Consider the following 17,123-nt stretch of genomic DNA (forward strand, 5'->3'; position numbering starts at 1 on the left):
AAGGATGCAACGAAAAGGAAGGGGAAGGAAAAAGAGAGATGAGTATGATTTTTACCCCTGTGCTCTAATTTTTCCTTCTGGAAAAACTCAGATCAGGTCTTTGGAAACCCTGAGCCAGCTCTTCTACAAGTGAGGATTTCCAGTTCTCTCAACAGCTCCTCACGCAAAGGTTTTGAGGAGCCACTCAAATGTTACTGGAAGTGTCATGATCTGTGGTGTCAGGAAGACAGAGATGCTCCAGAGACTCAGCACCTGTACCTGGCACAGTGAGTCCAAGTGACATTACTTCCCGAACTTCAGTTTTCTAATCTGTAAATGGGTTTACAACCCTTACTACAGGGTTGCTGGCAGGTCGGGGTGAAGGAGAGAAGGAGGTGGGGGCCAGCCAGTGCTTTCTTCTTCCTTTCACTTCTGGCCTGGGGGTTGGCTCTGCTTTCATTTATCAGAGCGATGACTGTGGACATGCTGTCTTTGATCAGGATATTGTCTTTGTTGTTACTATGGTTTAAACTTCTGGGCTGCTTTACCCCACAATTGGCCCTGCCTCTGTGAGCTTGTATTCATCTAAAATAAGGTTATTTCAGATAAAAAGATGGCAGAATGGGGCTGGGGGAGATTCAGAGCAACAAAACACCAATGATGCCACTTACATTCATTTACTTAAATGTCTGTTGAGCACCTACTATGTGCTAGTCATGGTTCTAGCCTCTAAGGGTTAAGAGTGAATACATCAGACAAAAGTCAGTGCTTGTATTTTCATGGGGAGAGGCAATAAACATAAACAAATCAACAAGATAAGGACAGATTATAATAAGCCTTTTGGAGCAAACAAAGCAGGTAAGTGATACACAGTGAATGGGGAAAGGATTGGGCAGACAGGGTTTGAGCTGAGACAGGTGTGATGAGAAGTTGTGATGAAAAAATCTAGGAGAGGGTTCCAAACCCCGAGGAAGGGAAAGGTTTGTGGGTGGCTATATGTGTTGAGTGGGGGCTTTGAGGTACCAGCTGATGTCAGAGAATAAGGCAGAGCTCAGATCATACAGTGCCTTGCAGGGCAATTTGTGGACTTGAGGATTTCTTCTACGTGCAGTGGCAGGCCACAGAGGGTAGTGTTGGGGGAATATAATTAAAACTCAAATCTTCCAAACCAGAAAACCTCTCTATCAAAGAGTAGAGAAAGAAAATACTTTTATTGCTGACTAGGCATGCAAACAGAATGTGGTGTACATCAGAGGCAATCTGCTAAGAGATTACAAAGACAGAAAGAAATTTCACCCCTGTATATACAGCCAGGCAGTACGCATGTTCTCACGATAAATGCTAACTATTCCTCCAGTAAGAGGACAACACCGTTGGTCACACATAGTTCATCCTAACTTTACCTGGTAATCAGGGAGACTATCTGTGTTAGCTAATGGGCATTATCCAGAGGAAAAACAAGCTTATAGCTTTACCAAAGGAACTAATTCTACAAAAAGGCATCACCAACTGGTCCTACCCTCCCATAGGCAATAGGAGTCCCTGTCTGCCTTGATGTTTGCCTGTCAAAGAGATGGCTCCCAGGTCCCTGAGAAAGACATTCCTGTCTTTTAAAGCTGGCTAGAGGCTTATTTAGCTTCTAACAAGATTTGGAAGAGACCGAGGAAGAACGTGCAATGAAAATTTTCTAAAGTAAGTGCTCTAAATAAAAGGAGGGGAGAAAGATCCTTTCCTTTATTTTATTATTTTTCCCCTTCTTCCGCCTCCGTTCCCCCCCCTCCCTTTTCCTCCTCTTCTCCCCCCCCTTTCCCCTCTCTGAGAGAGGCAGGGGTCCTGGCCAAGTGGAGGGTTGGCCTTTGCTGTGAGCATGGACACTTGGTGCAGTTGTGGGAGGAATGGATGGCTAGGGTCCTGAGGCAGGGCCTGGCACACCTTGTGATGGCAGCATGGGGTCAGCTGTGCTTCACAGTGAAATCTCCTGTGAGTGCCATCACACTCATTCCAAAGATTGGCCAGCCATAGTTGTCATATCAGCTGTGGGGAAGGAGTTTCTGCTGATGGACTTGGCAGGCCTGCCAGCTTTAGCAGGCCTCTCCCCACCTGTCCCCACTCACCTGTTGGCCAGGTTGGGCTGATTTTTGGCTCCTGCTCTGACCAAAGTCCTACTTCAGACTGTCATCAATGGACCCTGTCCCAGTTCCTCAGATTCCTAAGGCCAGACTCCTGGACCCAGATGCTGCCTGGCAAAAAGCTTTTGGGCACTGTGGATCCTGAGGTTAACCTGGCTTCCTGTCCTTCTGCCCCAGGAGCAGTACCCAAAACGGAGCTGCCGCCCCAAAGTCTAGATGGAACACAAACACCTCCTGGACACCAGTGCCTCTTGCCAAGAGGCCTGGGTCAGGGGGTGGGGGCTAAGGTGTGTCTTTGAGTAGCTCTTCACTGCTTGTCAGAACAATGGGCGTGGGGGCATGGGCTAGAACTGGAGAAGATGGGTGGGTGCAGGGCTGCAAAAGAAGCATGCACGCGTACTCATTCATTCACTTGGAAAATTTTATTTGTCTTCCATGTCCAGTAAGGGGGTCGGGATTTGGGGAAGTGAGGCCTAGGGACAAATGGGTGTGGAGGTGTGCACTGATCCACAGAGTAGCAAAAGGGGGGCTTTAGGAGCAATTCTCCAAGGGACTGGAGAGCAGAGCGAGGGCAGAGCACAAGGAGGCCAGGTGCAGCAGCTTTAGTGACGCATCATCTGTGAGGAAAACACAGGGCAGTGAGTACCTTGTCCTGTGCAGGACCAGTCTCCCAGCAGCCTGGTCTTCCTAACAGCACCCCTACCACATCTCACCTTAGCCATGCTTGGTGGGTATCTGCCTTTGAGGGGGTCCTCCTTCAGCAGAGACCTCACCAGGCAAGCGCGGCGGTGGGAGAAGGTGTGGAAGCTGTGTTTGCCATGGTAGCTTCCCATGCCGCTGTTTCCTGTGGGGGAGGAGACGCTCAGGTCCAGGGGGCCCTGCGACCCCCAGACCATGCCTACAACTGACCCTCCCAGGGTTGGCCGATCCCTAGGTCATCCCCCTCCCCTGGTGTCCATTCTGGGGACAACAGAGAAAGTGCCCAAGACAAGTTTAATCCCAGCTATGCTATTAGACAGCTGTGTGGACTCTAGCTGGTATTGCCTCTCTCAGGGCCTCCATGAAACAGGCCCAGGACACCAGGGTCCTCCAGGGTCTCAAGGTTTAGTGTGGCTGATAGATGTGCTGGCAGAGGCCAGAGGCCCACACAGGAGAGGTTAGTGGGAGCCTGAGGCCTAGGGTTGTTCTGGCCCCTCCTGAATTCCCAGTCCAGGGGTAGAAAGGACACCTGCAGGGAGCAGGTAGGCAGTGAGCTCTGCCCCAGACTCACCTACGCCCCCAAAGGGCAGAGAGTGCACGGACAAATGGATTATGACATCATTGGCTGTCACCCCACCACTTGAGGTCTCTGCAATCATCTTCTTAATCACCTGCAACAGCACCCATTCCCCGGCCTCAGTCTCCTGCCCCAGGACATCCCAAGCCCTCCTCTGGGTGCATCTGGAGGCCTCAAGGATGTGAGCTGGTAGAGGCAGAGCCCCAGTCATGGTTTGCTCCCCCCAAGCCTCTATTGGGGTCTCCCACTCTCTCCACATATCAAGTATTAGGTGGGGAAACAGTAATAGCAACAGTTCCCATGACTGCACACAAGGCACTATGTCAATGATCATCTCATTCAATGCTCTGGGATGGATGCTACTGTCCTGATTTCAGAGCTGAGAAGAAAGGGGCTCAGAAAGGTTAAGTGACTGGTCCAAGGTCACACAGCAATGAGTGGGAAGGCTGGGATTTGAGATGAGGTCTGTGGACCCTAGGGTCCTATTTGCATGAGTGCCCAGGAGCTCCAGAACCCTGGGAAGAGGGCACCCCAGGCCCACCTTGTCATTTTGGGAGAACACGTAGAGAGCCAGGGGCTTCTCACGCTGGTTGATGAACTGGATGGCCTCCTCCAGGCTGCGCACACACACAATGGGCATTATGGGCCCAAAGATCTCCTCCTGCATCACCTGGGACTCGGGGTCCACGTCTGTGAGGATGGTGGGCGCTGAGGCAAGAAACAAGTCAGAGTCAGCCTGCACTGAGACCTCTGCCTGCCTGGCAAGTCTAGGCTTCCTCCTTCAACTCCTTTTTGGATAAGCCTGCCGAGGCTTAGAGAGGGGCAGGGATGAAGCCCCCACCTGCCCGAGCTTCATCCTGGAAGACTTTGGGGAGAACGATAGACTAAGTTGTATGGGAAGGTGCCCTGGGTCTACACCTCAAGGGGGCAGGCACTGCACCCGACTGGCTACCTGAGCCCCTGCCAGAGCCCTTTAGTCTCCTGGCAAGTTGGAGGGCAAGTTGGGCCCCATCTAGTGACCCTCAAGCCTAGGCATGGGGAACCCCTCCAGCTCTGCACACCTGGAGCTCTTGTGGCCTCTGCTGTCTGAATTCCCTGCTGACACTGCAGGGGTGGGGCAATGAAGCTGCTCTCTGGGCCTTGTGGGGAGAGGAGCTTCTGGGCTCGGGTGGGGCTTCCCAGGAGCTGTGCCCAGCCCCTGCCCACTGAGAGCCCCAAAGCCCACCCCAGGCCCACTGGTGAAAGCAATTTCTACCCTCCACAGGGTTGTCTGCTCTTCAAGTATCTGTGCTCACTTGCAGCCAACTTTTGGGGACCTGGTTACCCAGCAGGTGGGCAGGTGGTGCTTTTCCAAAGGGTGAGCACACACACCTATGTATCGGGTGGCCGCGTCCCCAGTTCCTCCATAGGCGACTTTCTGGCCCTCTATCAGGCCCATCACCCTCTGGAAGTGGCGGGAGCTAACGATTCTTCCATAGTCACGAGACTTCTTGACATCTTCCCCATAGAACTCCTGTGGAGAAGAGGTGACAGCCTTTAGGTAAGGACACAGCCAAAAGCTTCGAGGTCACCGGCGACCCTGGCCTGGGACAGCACATGGGCTCCACCCAGCCAGTGCAGTGGATGATGGCACAGAGACACCAAGAACTACTTGGCTGCCAAAACATCTGAGGCGCTCCACAATTTTCATGGCATATGAAGTGCTGTGAGACAGCTATGCTTGAAAGAAATATTTGCACAGATGTCTGGACATCACATCAGGAACAACTGTGTATGTTCACAGAAAGTGGAAGGGAACATACCAACAAGCTAGCAGTGACTGTCTTTGGGTGGTGGGATTCTGGGTGGAGCATTTTTCCTTCTTTATGCTTTTTAATCTTTTCCAAATTATTTACAGTGAGTGTGAATGACTTCCATGATCAGAAAAAAAAGTCCAGTGTTTTCTCAAGTCCACACCCATCTCTCTACATTGCAGCCTTTCACTCACCCACCGTGGGCCAACACTCACTTTCACGGACTTTTTGAGCTTCTCCACAATTTGGTTCTGGATGGAGGGATCACAGAGGATATAGTCGGGGGCCACGCAGGTCTGGCCAGAGTTCATGAATTTCCCCCAGGCGATGCGTCTGTGAAAATCCCAGATTAGACTCTAGCATTCTTCAAGACATGGGAGGCTCCCTAAAAGAAGCACCTTTTTCCATCAGCTCAAGATCAAGGCACAAGGGGCTGAGTGCTGGAGGAGAGCTCTCTCTCTGGTCAGCAGAAACCAGAGGTTGTGAGCTTTCCAGCGGGCTCCCTAAGTGGCCCACTGGCTTCTAGATAACAGACTGAGCAGTCCTGTGTCCCTGAACATGTTCACAGGGGCCTGTGGCACCACACACCTACACCTCATCACTGACTGGTAGGGAGTTGCTGGGGTGGGTAGCCTTTGTGCCCTCCATTCATGCCCTTGAGTCCTGCACAGCCAGGTGTCACCACTGCTGGGGGTCCCCACACCCCAGAAGGCCATGCACATGAGATATGGAAGTTGGGGAGAGCTCTGGCTTGACCTCTCCTCTGCAGGAAGCCTTCCTGGACTGCCCATACCTCTTCTGTGAACATGGTACCCCCTACTCCACCCCCTCCCTGAAACTCCTGCCCAGGACTTCAGGCACTATGAGGACAGGGACAGTGTCTATGTCACTCAGAGTGGAACTGCGGTCCACATGAGTTGGAAGGCAGCTAGTGGACCACTCCAGCGCAGGAACACCAAGCCTCCTCACCTGCAAGCAATGTCCAGATCACAGTCTTTGTCCACATAGCAAGGGCTCTTTCCCCCCAGCTCCAGTGTGACGGGGGTCAGGTGCTTGGCCGCGGCAGTCATTATAATCTTCCCAACACCAGTGCTCCCGGTGTACAGGATGTAGTCAAATCTTTCCTTGAGCAGTTCCGTGGTCTCGGAGACACCCCCATTAATCACTGGGTACAGATCCTTCCATGTGAGGAGAGAGGAAAAGCTCAGAAAATACCACAGACCCTCCTCACCATGTCTGGGCAGCCACCACCAAGTAGACCCCCTCTCTTGACCATGACTCAAGGGATCTGTTCACCCCAGTGGGAGAGGCCATCTGTCCTCACCTCCACCCATGCCTTGGCCCCGTGCTGCAAGAAATCACTGTCTCTCAACCCCAGAGACCTGGCCCCAACACAGTTCTCCTTGTGCCGTGGAGAGCAGCTCACCTTGTCCAGGTACTGAGGGATGATGGTGGCCAGCAAGTTTGCCATGTTCTCGCTCACCTCCGAGGGCTTGACAACCACTGCATTCCCTGCAGAGCACAGGAAGTCAGGGTGTGCCCAATGCTCTGCGCTCCCAGTGACCAAGCCTGGAGGCTCCCTCCATCTTCTGTGTCCTCCGAAGAGTGGACAGAAGAGCTATGGGCACATGCCACAGGAGCCACACCACCTGCCCCATGCAGTTGATGAAATGAGGGAGGAGAGAGAAGGAGAAGGGGAGAGAAACATTCTGGGCCCAAGCAGAGCGGACTGACTGGCAAGAAAACCGATACATCTTAGCTGAGGGCTGTCCAGCCCCCACACATGGCCAGGGAGGGGCGCTACATAGACATCTGAGCCTGGCTCAGCCTCGGGCCCCAGGAAGCCTTGCTAAATAGTTTAGTTCCTGCAGTCTCCTGTGAAAGACAGACCACTACTTGACCCCAGGACCTACTTTCTCAAAGGCCCGAGCTCCCCTGGCCTCACTCCCCAGTAGGGCACTGTGATCCTTCGTGATTCTCCTCCCAGAAGGGGGCCCATGGTACCTGCAGCAATGGCTCCCACCATGGGCTGGATGGTGAGGGTGAAGGGGTAGTTCCAGGTGCCAATGATAAGGGCTACACCCAGGGGCTCTGAGTGGATGTAGCATTCATCCTGCTGGGTCTGGGCAGTCTTCTCTGTGGGCTCATCCAAAATCCACTCCGGAAGATTCTTGATCGCATACTCAACCTCCTCCAGGCTGTACACTATCTCCTCTTGGTACGCATTCCATTCGTTCTATGGTGAGAGGGCTCCTGTGAGCTTACCGGTCCCAGAGCTATGAGCAAGGAATCACCGGGGCTGGCCGTGTGTGTGGGTCTTGGCTTACTGCTCCCTAGCTTTGTGACCCTGAATGAACCTGCCTACCCTTTCCTAACCTCAGTCTTCCAGTCTGCAAAATAGGAGCATAATCTGTACCTCCTAGGGCTGTTGGGTGGGCATGTTGAACAGAGCTGGGCATGTTCAGCTGCCAGGGTAACAGGAGACATTCACCATGGGCTCCCAGGGGGCAGGGCCAGAGAAGACACATGGAGTACAGAGCTGAGGAGCAGCCATTGGGGTAGTGGGTCTGCTAGGGCCCCTTTCTGCAGTACTGGCGATCCAGGCAGGTTTGAAGGTGTTGAGTTTAAAGTGCCTACAGGTATCTCAGACCTGGGCAGTGATTTGAAGGTCATTGATGAGTGGAGGGGAGTCAATCCAGTGAGTGCCCGGAACACTTACAGATTAAAATGACACTTGAATCCTTGAAAGAGCCCTAAGACCACCTTCAAGAAGTGGATACAAGAAAGAGGCTGCCAAAGAGTTAGGAGAAAACCCAGGAGAAATTCAGCCAGGGAAGGGAGGGAGTAGGTGCTGGGATCCTCTTGGAGGGGTGGGGAGGCAGTGCAGACAGCAGAATATACAGCTCTTCCATGAAATTTGATTGTGAAGAGCCAAACAATTTTGAAATCAACAGTGTGTTTTCTCATTGTCTTAGTTTATTGTTTTAATATGAGAAATCTTGAGAGATTAAAAAATACAGCAGCAAAGGGCCCTCTGCCCTGCTCCAAGGTGAGATGGAAAAGTGGAAGCAGGTCCCTGATGTCTTGGGGGCATCAACGTAAAGGGCTTGAAAATTTGGAGATGTCTGATTTTGCTTAGGGTAAGGGATGGAGGGGGGGCGGGAAGAAAGATGCCATGCAGAGCAGGTGTCCTGTGGGGTGTCAAGCTGTGCTATTCCCTGGTATAGAGAACCAGGTGGCCCTGGGTGGGGCCGAGGGCTGGAGGAATGAGACCGGAAGTTCGGTAAGTCGTGTCCGCAGAAGATGGTTGAAACGGGTGACATTATGCTGCAGGCCGGAAGGAGAAGCAAGTGAAGCCAGGAGGGAATGGCAGAAAGGTGGAGGAAAGGAGCTGCGGGTTCCTGCCATGGAGGACGGAGACCTGGGGCTCCGAATGGGGCGGAAAGAGAGGCCAGTCTGCCTCATCTCAGCATCTGATGGTTTGAGCCGCACTTTCCTCCTCTACAAAAGGGTCCTGACATTTGCAGAGGGTTTTGAAGACTAAGTGCAGTTCCCTGTAAAGAGCTGGGCACAGAGCTTCAGGGGCACAGCAGATGTGCTACAGGCAAGTAGCGACTGTTCCTATTCCTGTCCCATCCTTGCCCCCCACCTCCCGCGCTCTGTCCACGGGCAGCGGTGGCTCCTAGCTGGGAGGGCAGTGCTGCCCCTTAAGGTGTGTGTGTGTGTGTGTGTGTGTCTGTGTGTGTGTCTGTGTGTGTGTGTGTGTCTGTGTGTGTGTGTGTCTGTGTGTGTGTGTGTGTGTGTGTGTCTGTGTGTGTGTCTGTGTGTGTGTGTCTGTGTGTGTGTGTGTGTGTGTGTGTCTGTGTGTGTGTGTGTGTGTCTGTGTGTGTGTGTGTGTGTGTGTGGAATCGCACCCTGTGGAGGTCCGCTGCCAGCGCGCCCGCGATGTCCTTCTCGCGCTCCTTGATCATGCGCCGCAGCCCCTCCAGCTGCTGGATCCGGAACTGCAGGGAGCGAGTCCTGCCTGAGTTGAAGGCGGCTCTGGCCCGCTGCACGATTTCGCTGATTTTGCTCATGGTGCCTGGGAAGAGACAGTACCTTGGAGCAGGGAAGGAGGACGGGCTGTGCTCTGGCTCCCCGTCCTATCACTGGGACCTGGGGGTCGAGGGGACAGCATCTTCACTGCTCCTTCAAAGCTTCATTTTATAGGAAGAGGAAGATATCCCCGGGAGCGCTTGGAAAATGGCATTCTTTTGGCTTCTCAGCTCCCTAACCCAGATGTCTGGACCCTCTGGCCCTCTGGATAACTCCCTGAGTGGATGACAAACTCATCTGCAGTGAGGGCTAGGAAGCAGTGACAGGCGACCCTAAGTATAGTTGCTGAGGGTGGGTTCTTGGCAGTGCGCTGGGGCTATCCTGCCTCTATTTGCTTGCAAAGCTGGTGACACTTCCAGGCAAACACTCCAGGGGCTGTGCACACCCAGCCAGTCCACTTCCCAGATTATATTGTGATCCCACGCCCAAGCTGATTAAAGAAAACCCAGTGTAAAAATAATCCGCACCACCTTCTGACTAAGCAATTATTCTCAGAAGCACTGGTTGCTTGGCAGACGGAACTAGGCTTGGTCTTTAAACCAGTGTGTGCCTGCAACACCTGTGAGACACAGTGCAAATGCCAGCAACGGTTTCACAGAGCTTCAGATACCCACACAAAAGTGGGAGGGGATTCCAAGAAACCATACTGGCAGATTGGGATGGCTCTTCCTGGGAGTCATTTGGCTACATTTAGCAAAAAATCCTTTAAAACATGTTACTCTGACATTGTAGGTCCACATTCAGGAGCTTACAGAAATTACAACATTTCTAAACATTCATGAATAAGAAAGTTCATCAATTTTGTTTATAACAGAGAAATACTGGAAACATCCTAAACGTTGATCAGCAGGAGACAATTTAAATAAACTACTCTGCAACTATGTGGTGGGTGAATGTGCAGTATTTAGGAGAGAGACAGAGCAAGTGTTTCAGCACCTTTAGAAAGGGCACTCTCTCTGTGCCAGCTGTGTATGTGTGTATGCACGTGCAAGAAAGGGCCAGATGGGCAGCCCCACATGGTAACGATTGTAGGGTGGAATTAGTGGTGATCATTGTTTTCATCTTCTGTAGTTTTGACTTTTGTGCAATGAGCTTGTATCTTTTTAAGATATTTGCTAACTTTTTGACTAAAAGTAATCAGTAATAGGTAATACATACTCATGGTAAAAAATGTAAAAGATTTTAAAAAAGGGAGTACAGAGAAAAGCCTCTAATCTCCCTCAGCAATTCCTTACTGTCCTCCCAGAGATAGTCCACCCACTTTCAGACATTGCATAACTTCTAGCATCAGAAGACAAGGACGAAAAAAAAAAAAACAACCCACCACAATAAGGCTATTTCCATTTTGCAAGAAATTATATATACCATATATAATATATGTATACCTATACACCATATATTACATATATATGGTATATATTATATATGTATGTAAATATATGTATATATGGTATATATAATACATGGTATATATTATTGTATATGGTATATACAATTTTTTTAAAAAATGGAAATAGCCGTGTGTATATACATATATATGTGCACATACAGTGCATGCCAAAAAATGCATACATATTTTAAGAAATGAAAAACTATTAAAATTACACTGATGGTTTGATTCCTTCCACTGCCTCTCCACTCCACAGTACTGACCCCCACCCAAGGCTTTTTGCACAAGGAGGGGGTCCCTGCTGGCATGCAGGGTGCCCCTATCCTGGAGGTGCCATGCACCCCTCCCCAGAGTTGCCAGTGGGCTGGAGGGACCCTTCTCACTGGGAGCCCTGGCCCAGCCTTCCATGGATCATGTGCTCCTGCTGATCATGACCCCAGCCGCACAGTCCTTCAGGAAGGTCCTGCATCCCTCCCTAGCCTTGTGTGGTCAAACCAGGGCAGCACCTCTGGCCATCTGCCACCCAACGCTGATGGTAGAAGAGTCTGGTGTGAGTGAGATGGGGTGGGCTGGCACCCCAACTCCAGCACTCATGGTCTCTGAGAAGGAGCCTCCCTGGGCCTCCTCTATGGACAGCATTTATAATAGTGCTACCTCACAGTTATTACAAACATTAGTGGAGCCGGAAATCATCTAATAATGCACCTGGCACCCCAGTGGGGCAGCTGAAGTCCACCTTCCTGTCTCCCTGGGTCCTGACCGCCTCACCTGTGCAGACTTTGCCACCAGGCTTCTCTGTGGACGGTTCCCCCTTCAATATCCCCTTTGATTCTCAAAACCTCCGTAAGAAGGAACCGTTAGGAGTACACACTTTATAAATGAGGAAAGTGAGGCCAAGAGACATTAAATGCTGTCTTTGGTCTCACAGTTAGTGGAAAAGTCAGGATTTGAACCCACTGTCCTCTGCTCACACTTTTAACTACTGGGTTCTGCTGCCTTCTGTGGGAGTGAATTAGGGTTTCTCACACATTTCCTTGCCACCCCCTGCTGCTCTGATCCCCAGGAATTCCATCTCCCAATGCTGGGGGTGGCAGAGCTGCCAGACGTGGGCTTTGGACACTCAGGACACCCAACCCGAAGAGTCTCAGAAAACACTGCAAGTGGGGGGTGGAGAGGACCAGCCACAGAGATGGGCCCCACTCATCGTGTAGGCTCCAGCTAGATATTCTGACCTAAGAGAAAAAAGAACTGGGAGGAAGAGGATTACCTTTGATTCAGCTTATTCTTGCGACTGGGGCTCCTGGAATGAATATCAGCTGAGAGGGAATGCATTTAAGGACCCTTCTCCCCACCCAGTCAGACCTGGCAGTCCTGCCCAGGAAGATTGTATAACAAGACCAAAACAGTATTCAGATGTGGGGTGCAGCTCCTCCCTATGAGCGCCAGCTTTGGGGATTAGGCCTGGGGTTGTCTGATTTTGTTCTCTTCTAAAATACAACAATGTATCTTTGAGGCCTGGGTGGGGCTCACATCCAATCTTCAAAAAGAGTTCATGCATGTGTTTATCCTGGGCGTAGGGGCTGCTGATTGAGTCAGGCTGGTGTGGACTTCTTCCAGATTTCCAAAGTGCAATTGCCAGATGCTGTTCTCACGATTTTTCCAGTTACATAAGATTGGCAGGGTGAGGTACAAGTTATGGTGAGTGTGCACGCAGCTTCCTGAATATGCACCACTGCACTGGTATGTTCTCACCTCTCTGCCATGTGCACCGGTGCCAGGTCCCCACTGAGGCAGAGAACTTCAACCCTGGGAGCTGCAGGCCACGGGGCTTTCTCCACTGATACTCGGATCTGCTGTCTTGTTGGATAGCAGAGAAGAAGGCCAAGAACCAGTAATAACTGGCAGGGATCTCCCTCTGTGTGGTCACCCAGGAAACCAGACATGCTAGGGGAGGAATTAATCTGGAAGTCCCTCCTTCTGCTATTACCAGATGTTTGCTGGGCATCTGATTTGTGCCATGCAGTGGGGGTGAAGGCAGATGTGAAAAAACACAGTCTGTCACGTCTCACACCTCCCCCGCTATCATGGGCTCTTGGTCTCTTCCTCCTTCACCCACTGCAGGCTGTTCTGTAGTCAGCATTTGGATGCTCTTAACTTCCCATTTTACTAGGAGGGAAACACAAGTTCTCCATGATGGCCTACAGGCTCCTGAAGATGTGTTCTTGTCCTCCCCCTCCCTCCAGCTGGAATGCCCTTCCCCATATATCCACCCATGTAGCTCTACTCAAATCTGAGGTAAATAGCACCAACCTCTCAACATCATTCTGTGTCCTCTTCCTTCAGAGCAGTTATCACCCTCTGACATGCTGTTTGTCTACTTATTTTGTCTGTTACCTGTCCCTCCCAACCCAACTAAAATTTGATTTGTCCCCGCTGTAAGCCTTAGCATCCGGAACAGTGTCTGGCACATAGTAGGTGCTCAATAAGTATTTGTTTAATGATGGAATAAACAGAAATTTTCAAAATAATATGAAAACTGTAGTGATTGGAATATGCACAAGATGCTACAGGGACTCAGATAAGGGTCCCACGGGAGGAAAACAGCATCTGAGCTGGATGAGAGGTATTTATTTATTTATTTTTAATTTATTTTTAAAATTTATTGGGGTGACAATTGTTAGTAAAATTACATAGATTTCAGGTGTACAATTCTGTATTACATCATCTATAAATCCCATTGTGTGTTCACCACCCAGAGTCAGTTCTCCTTCCATCACCATATATTTGATCCCCCTTACCCTCATCTCCCACCCACCCCTCACCCGCTGGTAACCACTAAACTATTGTCTGTGTCTATGAGTTTCTGTTTCTCATTTGTAATGAGAGGTATTTAGACAAGGAACAGAAGGAGGGCTTGGAATAGCAAAAACAAAGGCACAGAGGCAGAGAACAAAGTCATGCGTTCACCACAGTGATTAGTAAGTTGTGACATGTACATTATTGCAGCAGGAGATGAGGGGATGGATGAGACTCCGGAAGATGGATGGGTGGGGCTCATGGATGCCCGTGGGTTGGGCCAGGGTGTGGGTGTGGGGGAGCATGAAGGAGTTTATCATATGTCTGAGATGTTTTTTTCCCCAGGAATCCCTCTTAATAGGGCACAGTCTTAATAAGGTCCACTCTGAAATCTGCAGCTTCCAGTAATGGAGGAAAGAAATTACAAGACCCCAATCTAGGCCAACAGAGTGGGAAACATACCAGAATAGCAGGAGACAACATTGGCAGGATATGGTACCTGGGGTGCCTGGGCTGGGTGGTGGGCAGAATCTGGGGCATCCTCTGAGATGGGGAGGAGAAGGTGGGTGGACCAGGCCTCTTGTGTCAACCTGGAACACCTGACCCCCAGCTTTTCTGGTGATAGTGAGATAAGAAAGTCATAGGAGAGTTAGGGACAGGACCGCAGTGGACGGCACCAAGGCCCAGACAGTCTCAAAGTTACATGGGAAAATCGTGGGCAGTCAGGGACGCACGGAGGAAGGCTGCAAGGCCAAAGCGAATAGTAACTCACAGAAAAAAAAATGTAAAAAAGGGAACTAGATGGGAGGGGCTATCGCATCAGACTGCAGAGTCAGCCAAGATACCAGCCCAGGTGAAGAAAGGGGAATGGGAAGGAGCCCACCGGCTCCTGGTAAATAACTTAGAGATTACAGACCCAAAGACATATAGCCTCCGGCTTAGCTTAGTCTGGGGGGCATTCCGCTCAGATCCCCCCTTTCTCTAGTATCTCCCCTCAGAGAGCTATACTCTTGTGCATTTCGCTTCTCAATAAAACTATATACTACTTCAATTTACCTCTCCGGGTCCTCATTCTTATTCTTTGGTGCCTGAGGTCACAAACCCCGGTCACCAGACATCAGAATCCTACATCCGTGTCACCTGATTATCTTTGGAGATGACCCTTCCCCTCTGCTTGTAGGCTCAGTGAGGTGGTGAACAGGGCGCTGTGCTGCAGACTAGCCAGGGTGAGCATGGGCCCCCGTTAGGCCACCCAGACTCTGCTGGGAATTTCTTGGCTGCGTAGAAGGCAGGATGCAAGTCCCAGGCTGAAGGAGATGATTCATCACGACAGCAGCACTCTGGAGAGATGGGCCTCTCAGGAGCTTGCTGGCGCCTAACTGCCCTGGCCCCAACCCTGCCCAGGTCTGATTTTCAGCTCCCTCTTCAATTCCCTGGAGATCTTCACTCAACTGCTGAACACAACCAGCTGTGTGTTCTTAGACAAGTTATTTAATTTCTCTGGATCTCAGCTTCCTCATCTGAAAAATGCTATAGTGCAAAGAAGTTGAAAAACTAGCCCCCTGAGCTCCTCTGGTCCTTGGCTCCAACCCCTTTCCTTTCCATGAGACTCCTCTGCAGTTTTCACTGCTACTAAGGCACCTTCATCCATCTCATTTCTTCCTTCATCTTTCAGCATGAAGCTGACCTCCCTGAGGAGAACCGTGGAAGCAACTGGAGAAAACAAACACAGGCAGCAATGGCTATGTAAAGCCATTAGAACAGTGTCTGTCATACAGAAAGCTTTGTGTAAATGTTGGGTTTTTGCTATTGCTACAAGTAGCAGCTTTTAAGTCCTGGTAGTGTGGAGCAAGGGGCCTTGCAACTTGTTTATGTCTATGGAGTACAAAATCTTTAGGTGATGATGATGATGATGATGATGATTTTGGTTCAGTTTCAGTTCTGACACAGTTTGAATTGTTATGGAAACTGTTGCAGATACATGCTTTTTAGATTTTAATCTTTGCAAGCCCTAGCATTCCATCCCCAATGTTTCATCCTACCCCTGGTTATCACCTCTCTCTCTGGGGCTCCTGTCATTGCTGACTGTCTGCTCTCTCTCAGTCTATGTTCACCTCCTCATGACACCTTCTCCAAAAAGCTGCCAGAGGGACCACTGGGCAATGAAGACCTGAGCCTATCTCTCCCCCATTAACATCCTTCAGTGTCTTCCTACTGCTCTTAAGAAAAAACCTCCCATGGTCTTAAAGACCCTGCGTGGTCTGACTCCTGATCGCTTCATCACCCAACATTTTCACTGCATTCCAATTTACTGGCATCCCTTGAATGTACCAGGCGATTTCCTACTGCAGGGCCTTTGTACATACTCTTCCTTCCCTGGAACACTTCCCCATCTACTCTGCACCATGTTAACTCTTATTCCTGTTTTAATGTCAGCTTCTCTGAGCCCATCCTCCCAATAATACCTTCTTTATTTCCGGGGACCAGTCACAAATTGCAATCATGTATTTGTTTGTGTGCTTATTTGTTGATTATTTTTCTTTGCTTCTTGTCCCCCTGCAGACTGGAATTTTCATGTATTGTTCAATACACAAAATCCCAGCACTTAGCACAGTGCCTGGCACATAAGAAGACCTCAGAAGATAATGGAAACAGGTCAGCATACCAACTCATCCCACAGATGGGGCTGGGCAGGGTCTAAGCTAAGACTGAGAGAAATTATCAATCATTTAGTAAAATGATTTTCAGCAAATTCACCTAAAACTAACAAAAAAATTTTGAATGAATGAAACAATTGGCTTAAAAATTACTTTGCTTAAATTTCAAGGAATGCTTAGGTTAGAAATAGATGCTGGGAAAGGTAAACCACTTTCTTTTAAAGAGCAGAAGGGAAAAAATGAAGCAGTAAGTCTGTGGGATTATTTCTCTCCTTTCTGTTAGAGAGAGGGACGAAGGAGAGGCTTGGACATACGGGACATACAGGAACACTTTGTGCAAAGACTGTGGAGGAGATGGTTCTGACCTTTTTTCTGAGCTGAGGCAGCCAGGGCTGGACAGTCCAGGTGGTCTGACATGAAGCTGAAGTCACCGGTAGGATGTGAACAAACCCTCAGAAGGGGGCTTTGATACCTCACTGGGCTGAGGCTGCATATCCAAGGATCAGAGATGTCCTTCGTGGTGATGTAAAAAGCCACTTGGAATTAGAATCTTGAAATAAAGCCTATGACAAGATCCTAAGATGCCCTCCAGAAACTTCAAACTGCAAGTTGAACACATAAACTCAAACAAAGTATCTCTTGTGAGGGTACAAGGACCAGACTGTAAGCATGTGATGGAACATTCAGGAACAACCAAACCTCCAGCCAACATGGAATTCTCTCTGGGTACAGGCCTGGCAGGCTATCCTAATACATGGAAACTTAATGAAGCACTTCTGTGGAGGACCACATAACCAGAAGGGGCTGTGGGCCGGGACAAGGAGCATTCCAGAGGCCAACATTCGCAGAGCCCCTGTGGGGACAGAGTCCCAGAGAGCAGTTTCCAGGCTCTTGACCTCACGTGGAAAAGTGCTGGCTTGGGTAGTAGATGGCCATCAACTGTGATTGGATGGCCATCAGCTGTGACTAGTTGGCCGTCAGCTGTAACCAGTGAGCCATTGGCCACGA

At 50.1% G+C, this 17,123-nt stretch overlaps 1 protein-coding gene across 1 annotated transcript; it reads right to left on the reverse strand.

Annotated features, from left to right (window-relative positions):
• Nucleotides 1–2,515: 2,515 nt before the first annotated feature.
• ALDH3A1 (aldehyde dehydrogenase 3 family member A1) lies at nucleotides 2,516–12,036 on the reverse strand. Its single transcript, XM_019757385.3, has 11 exons — nucleotides 11,930–12,036; nucleotides 9,092–9,258; nucleotides 7,182–7,413; nucleotides 6,604–6,689; nucleotides 6,147–6,355; nucleotides 5,393–5,510; nucleotides 4,756–4,897; nucleotides 3,926–4,092; nucleotides 3,379–3,478; nucleotides 2,822–2,952; nucleotides 2,516–2,725 (listed from the first exon to the last, which is right to left on the reverse strand). Exons 2-11 carry the CDS (start codon nucleotides 9,251–9,253, stop codon nucleotides 2,711–2,713), a joined length of 1,362 nt encoding a protein of 453 aa, XP_019612944.3. The 5' UTR covers nucleotides 9,254–9,258; nucleotides 11,930–12,036; the 3' UTR covers nucleotides 2,516–2,710.
• Nucleotides 12,037–17,123: the final 5,087 nt, after the last annotated feature.

This window comes from Rhinolophus sinicus, chromosome 12, assembly GCF_057876585.1.
Source record: "Rhinolophus sinicus isolate RSI-liver-muscle chromosome 12, RSI-T2T, whole genome shotgun sequence".
Lineage (NCBI taxonomy): Eukaryota > Metazoa > Chordata > Mammalia > Chiroptera > Rhinolophidae > Rhinolophus > Rhinolophus sinicus.

Coding starts and splice junctions, on each gene's coding strand:
- ALDH3A1 (XM_019757385.3), bottom strand. CDS start 9,253: ATGAGCAAAATCAGCGAAATCGTGCAGCGGGCCAGAGCCGCCTTCAAC. Junction 6,356..6,603: donor TCCCTCAGTACCTGGACAAG/GTGAGCTGCTCT, acceptor CTCACATGGAAG/GATCTGTACCCAGTGATTAA. Junction 3,479..3,925: donor TGTTCTCCCAAAATGACAAG/GTGGGCCTGGGG, acceptor GTGCTGTTGCAG/GTGATTAAGAAGATGATTGC.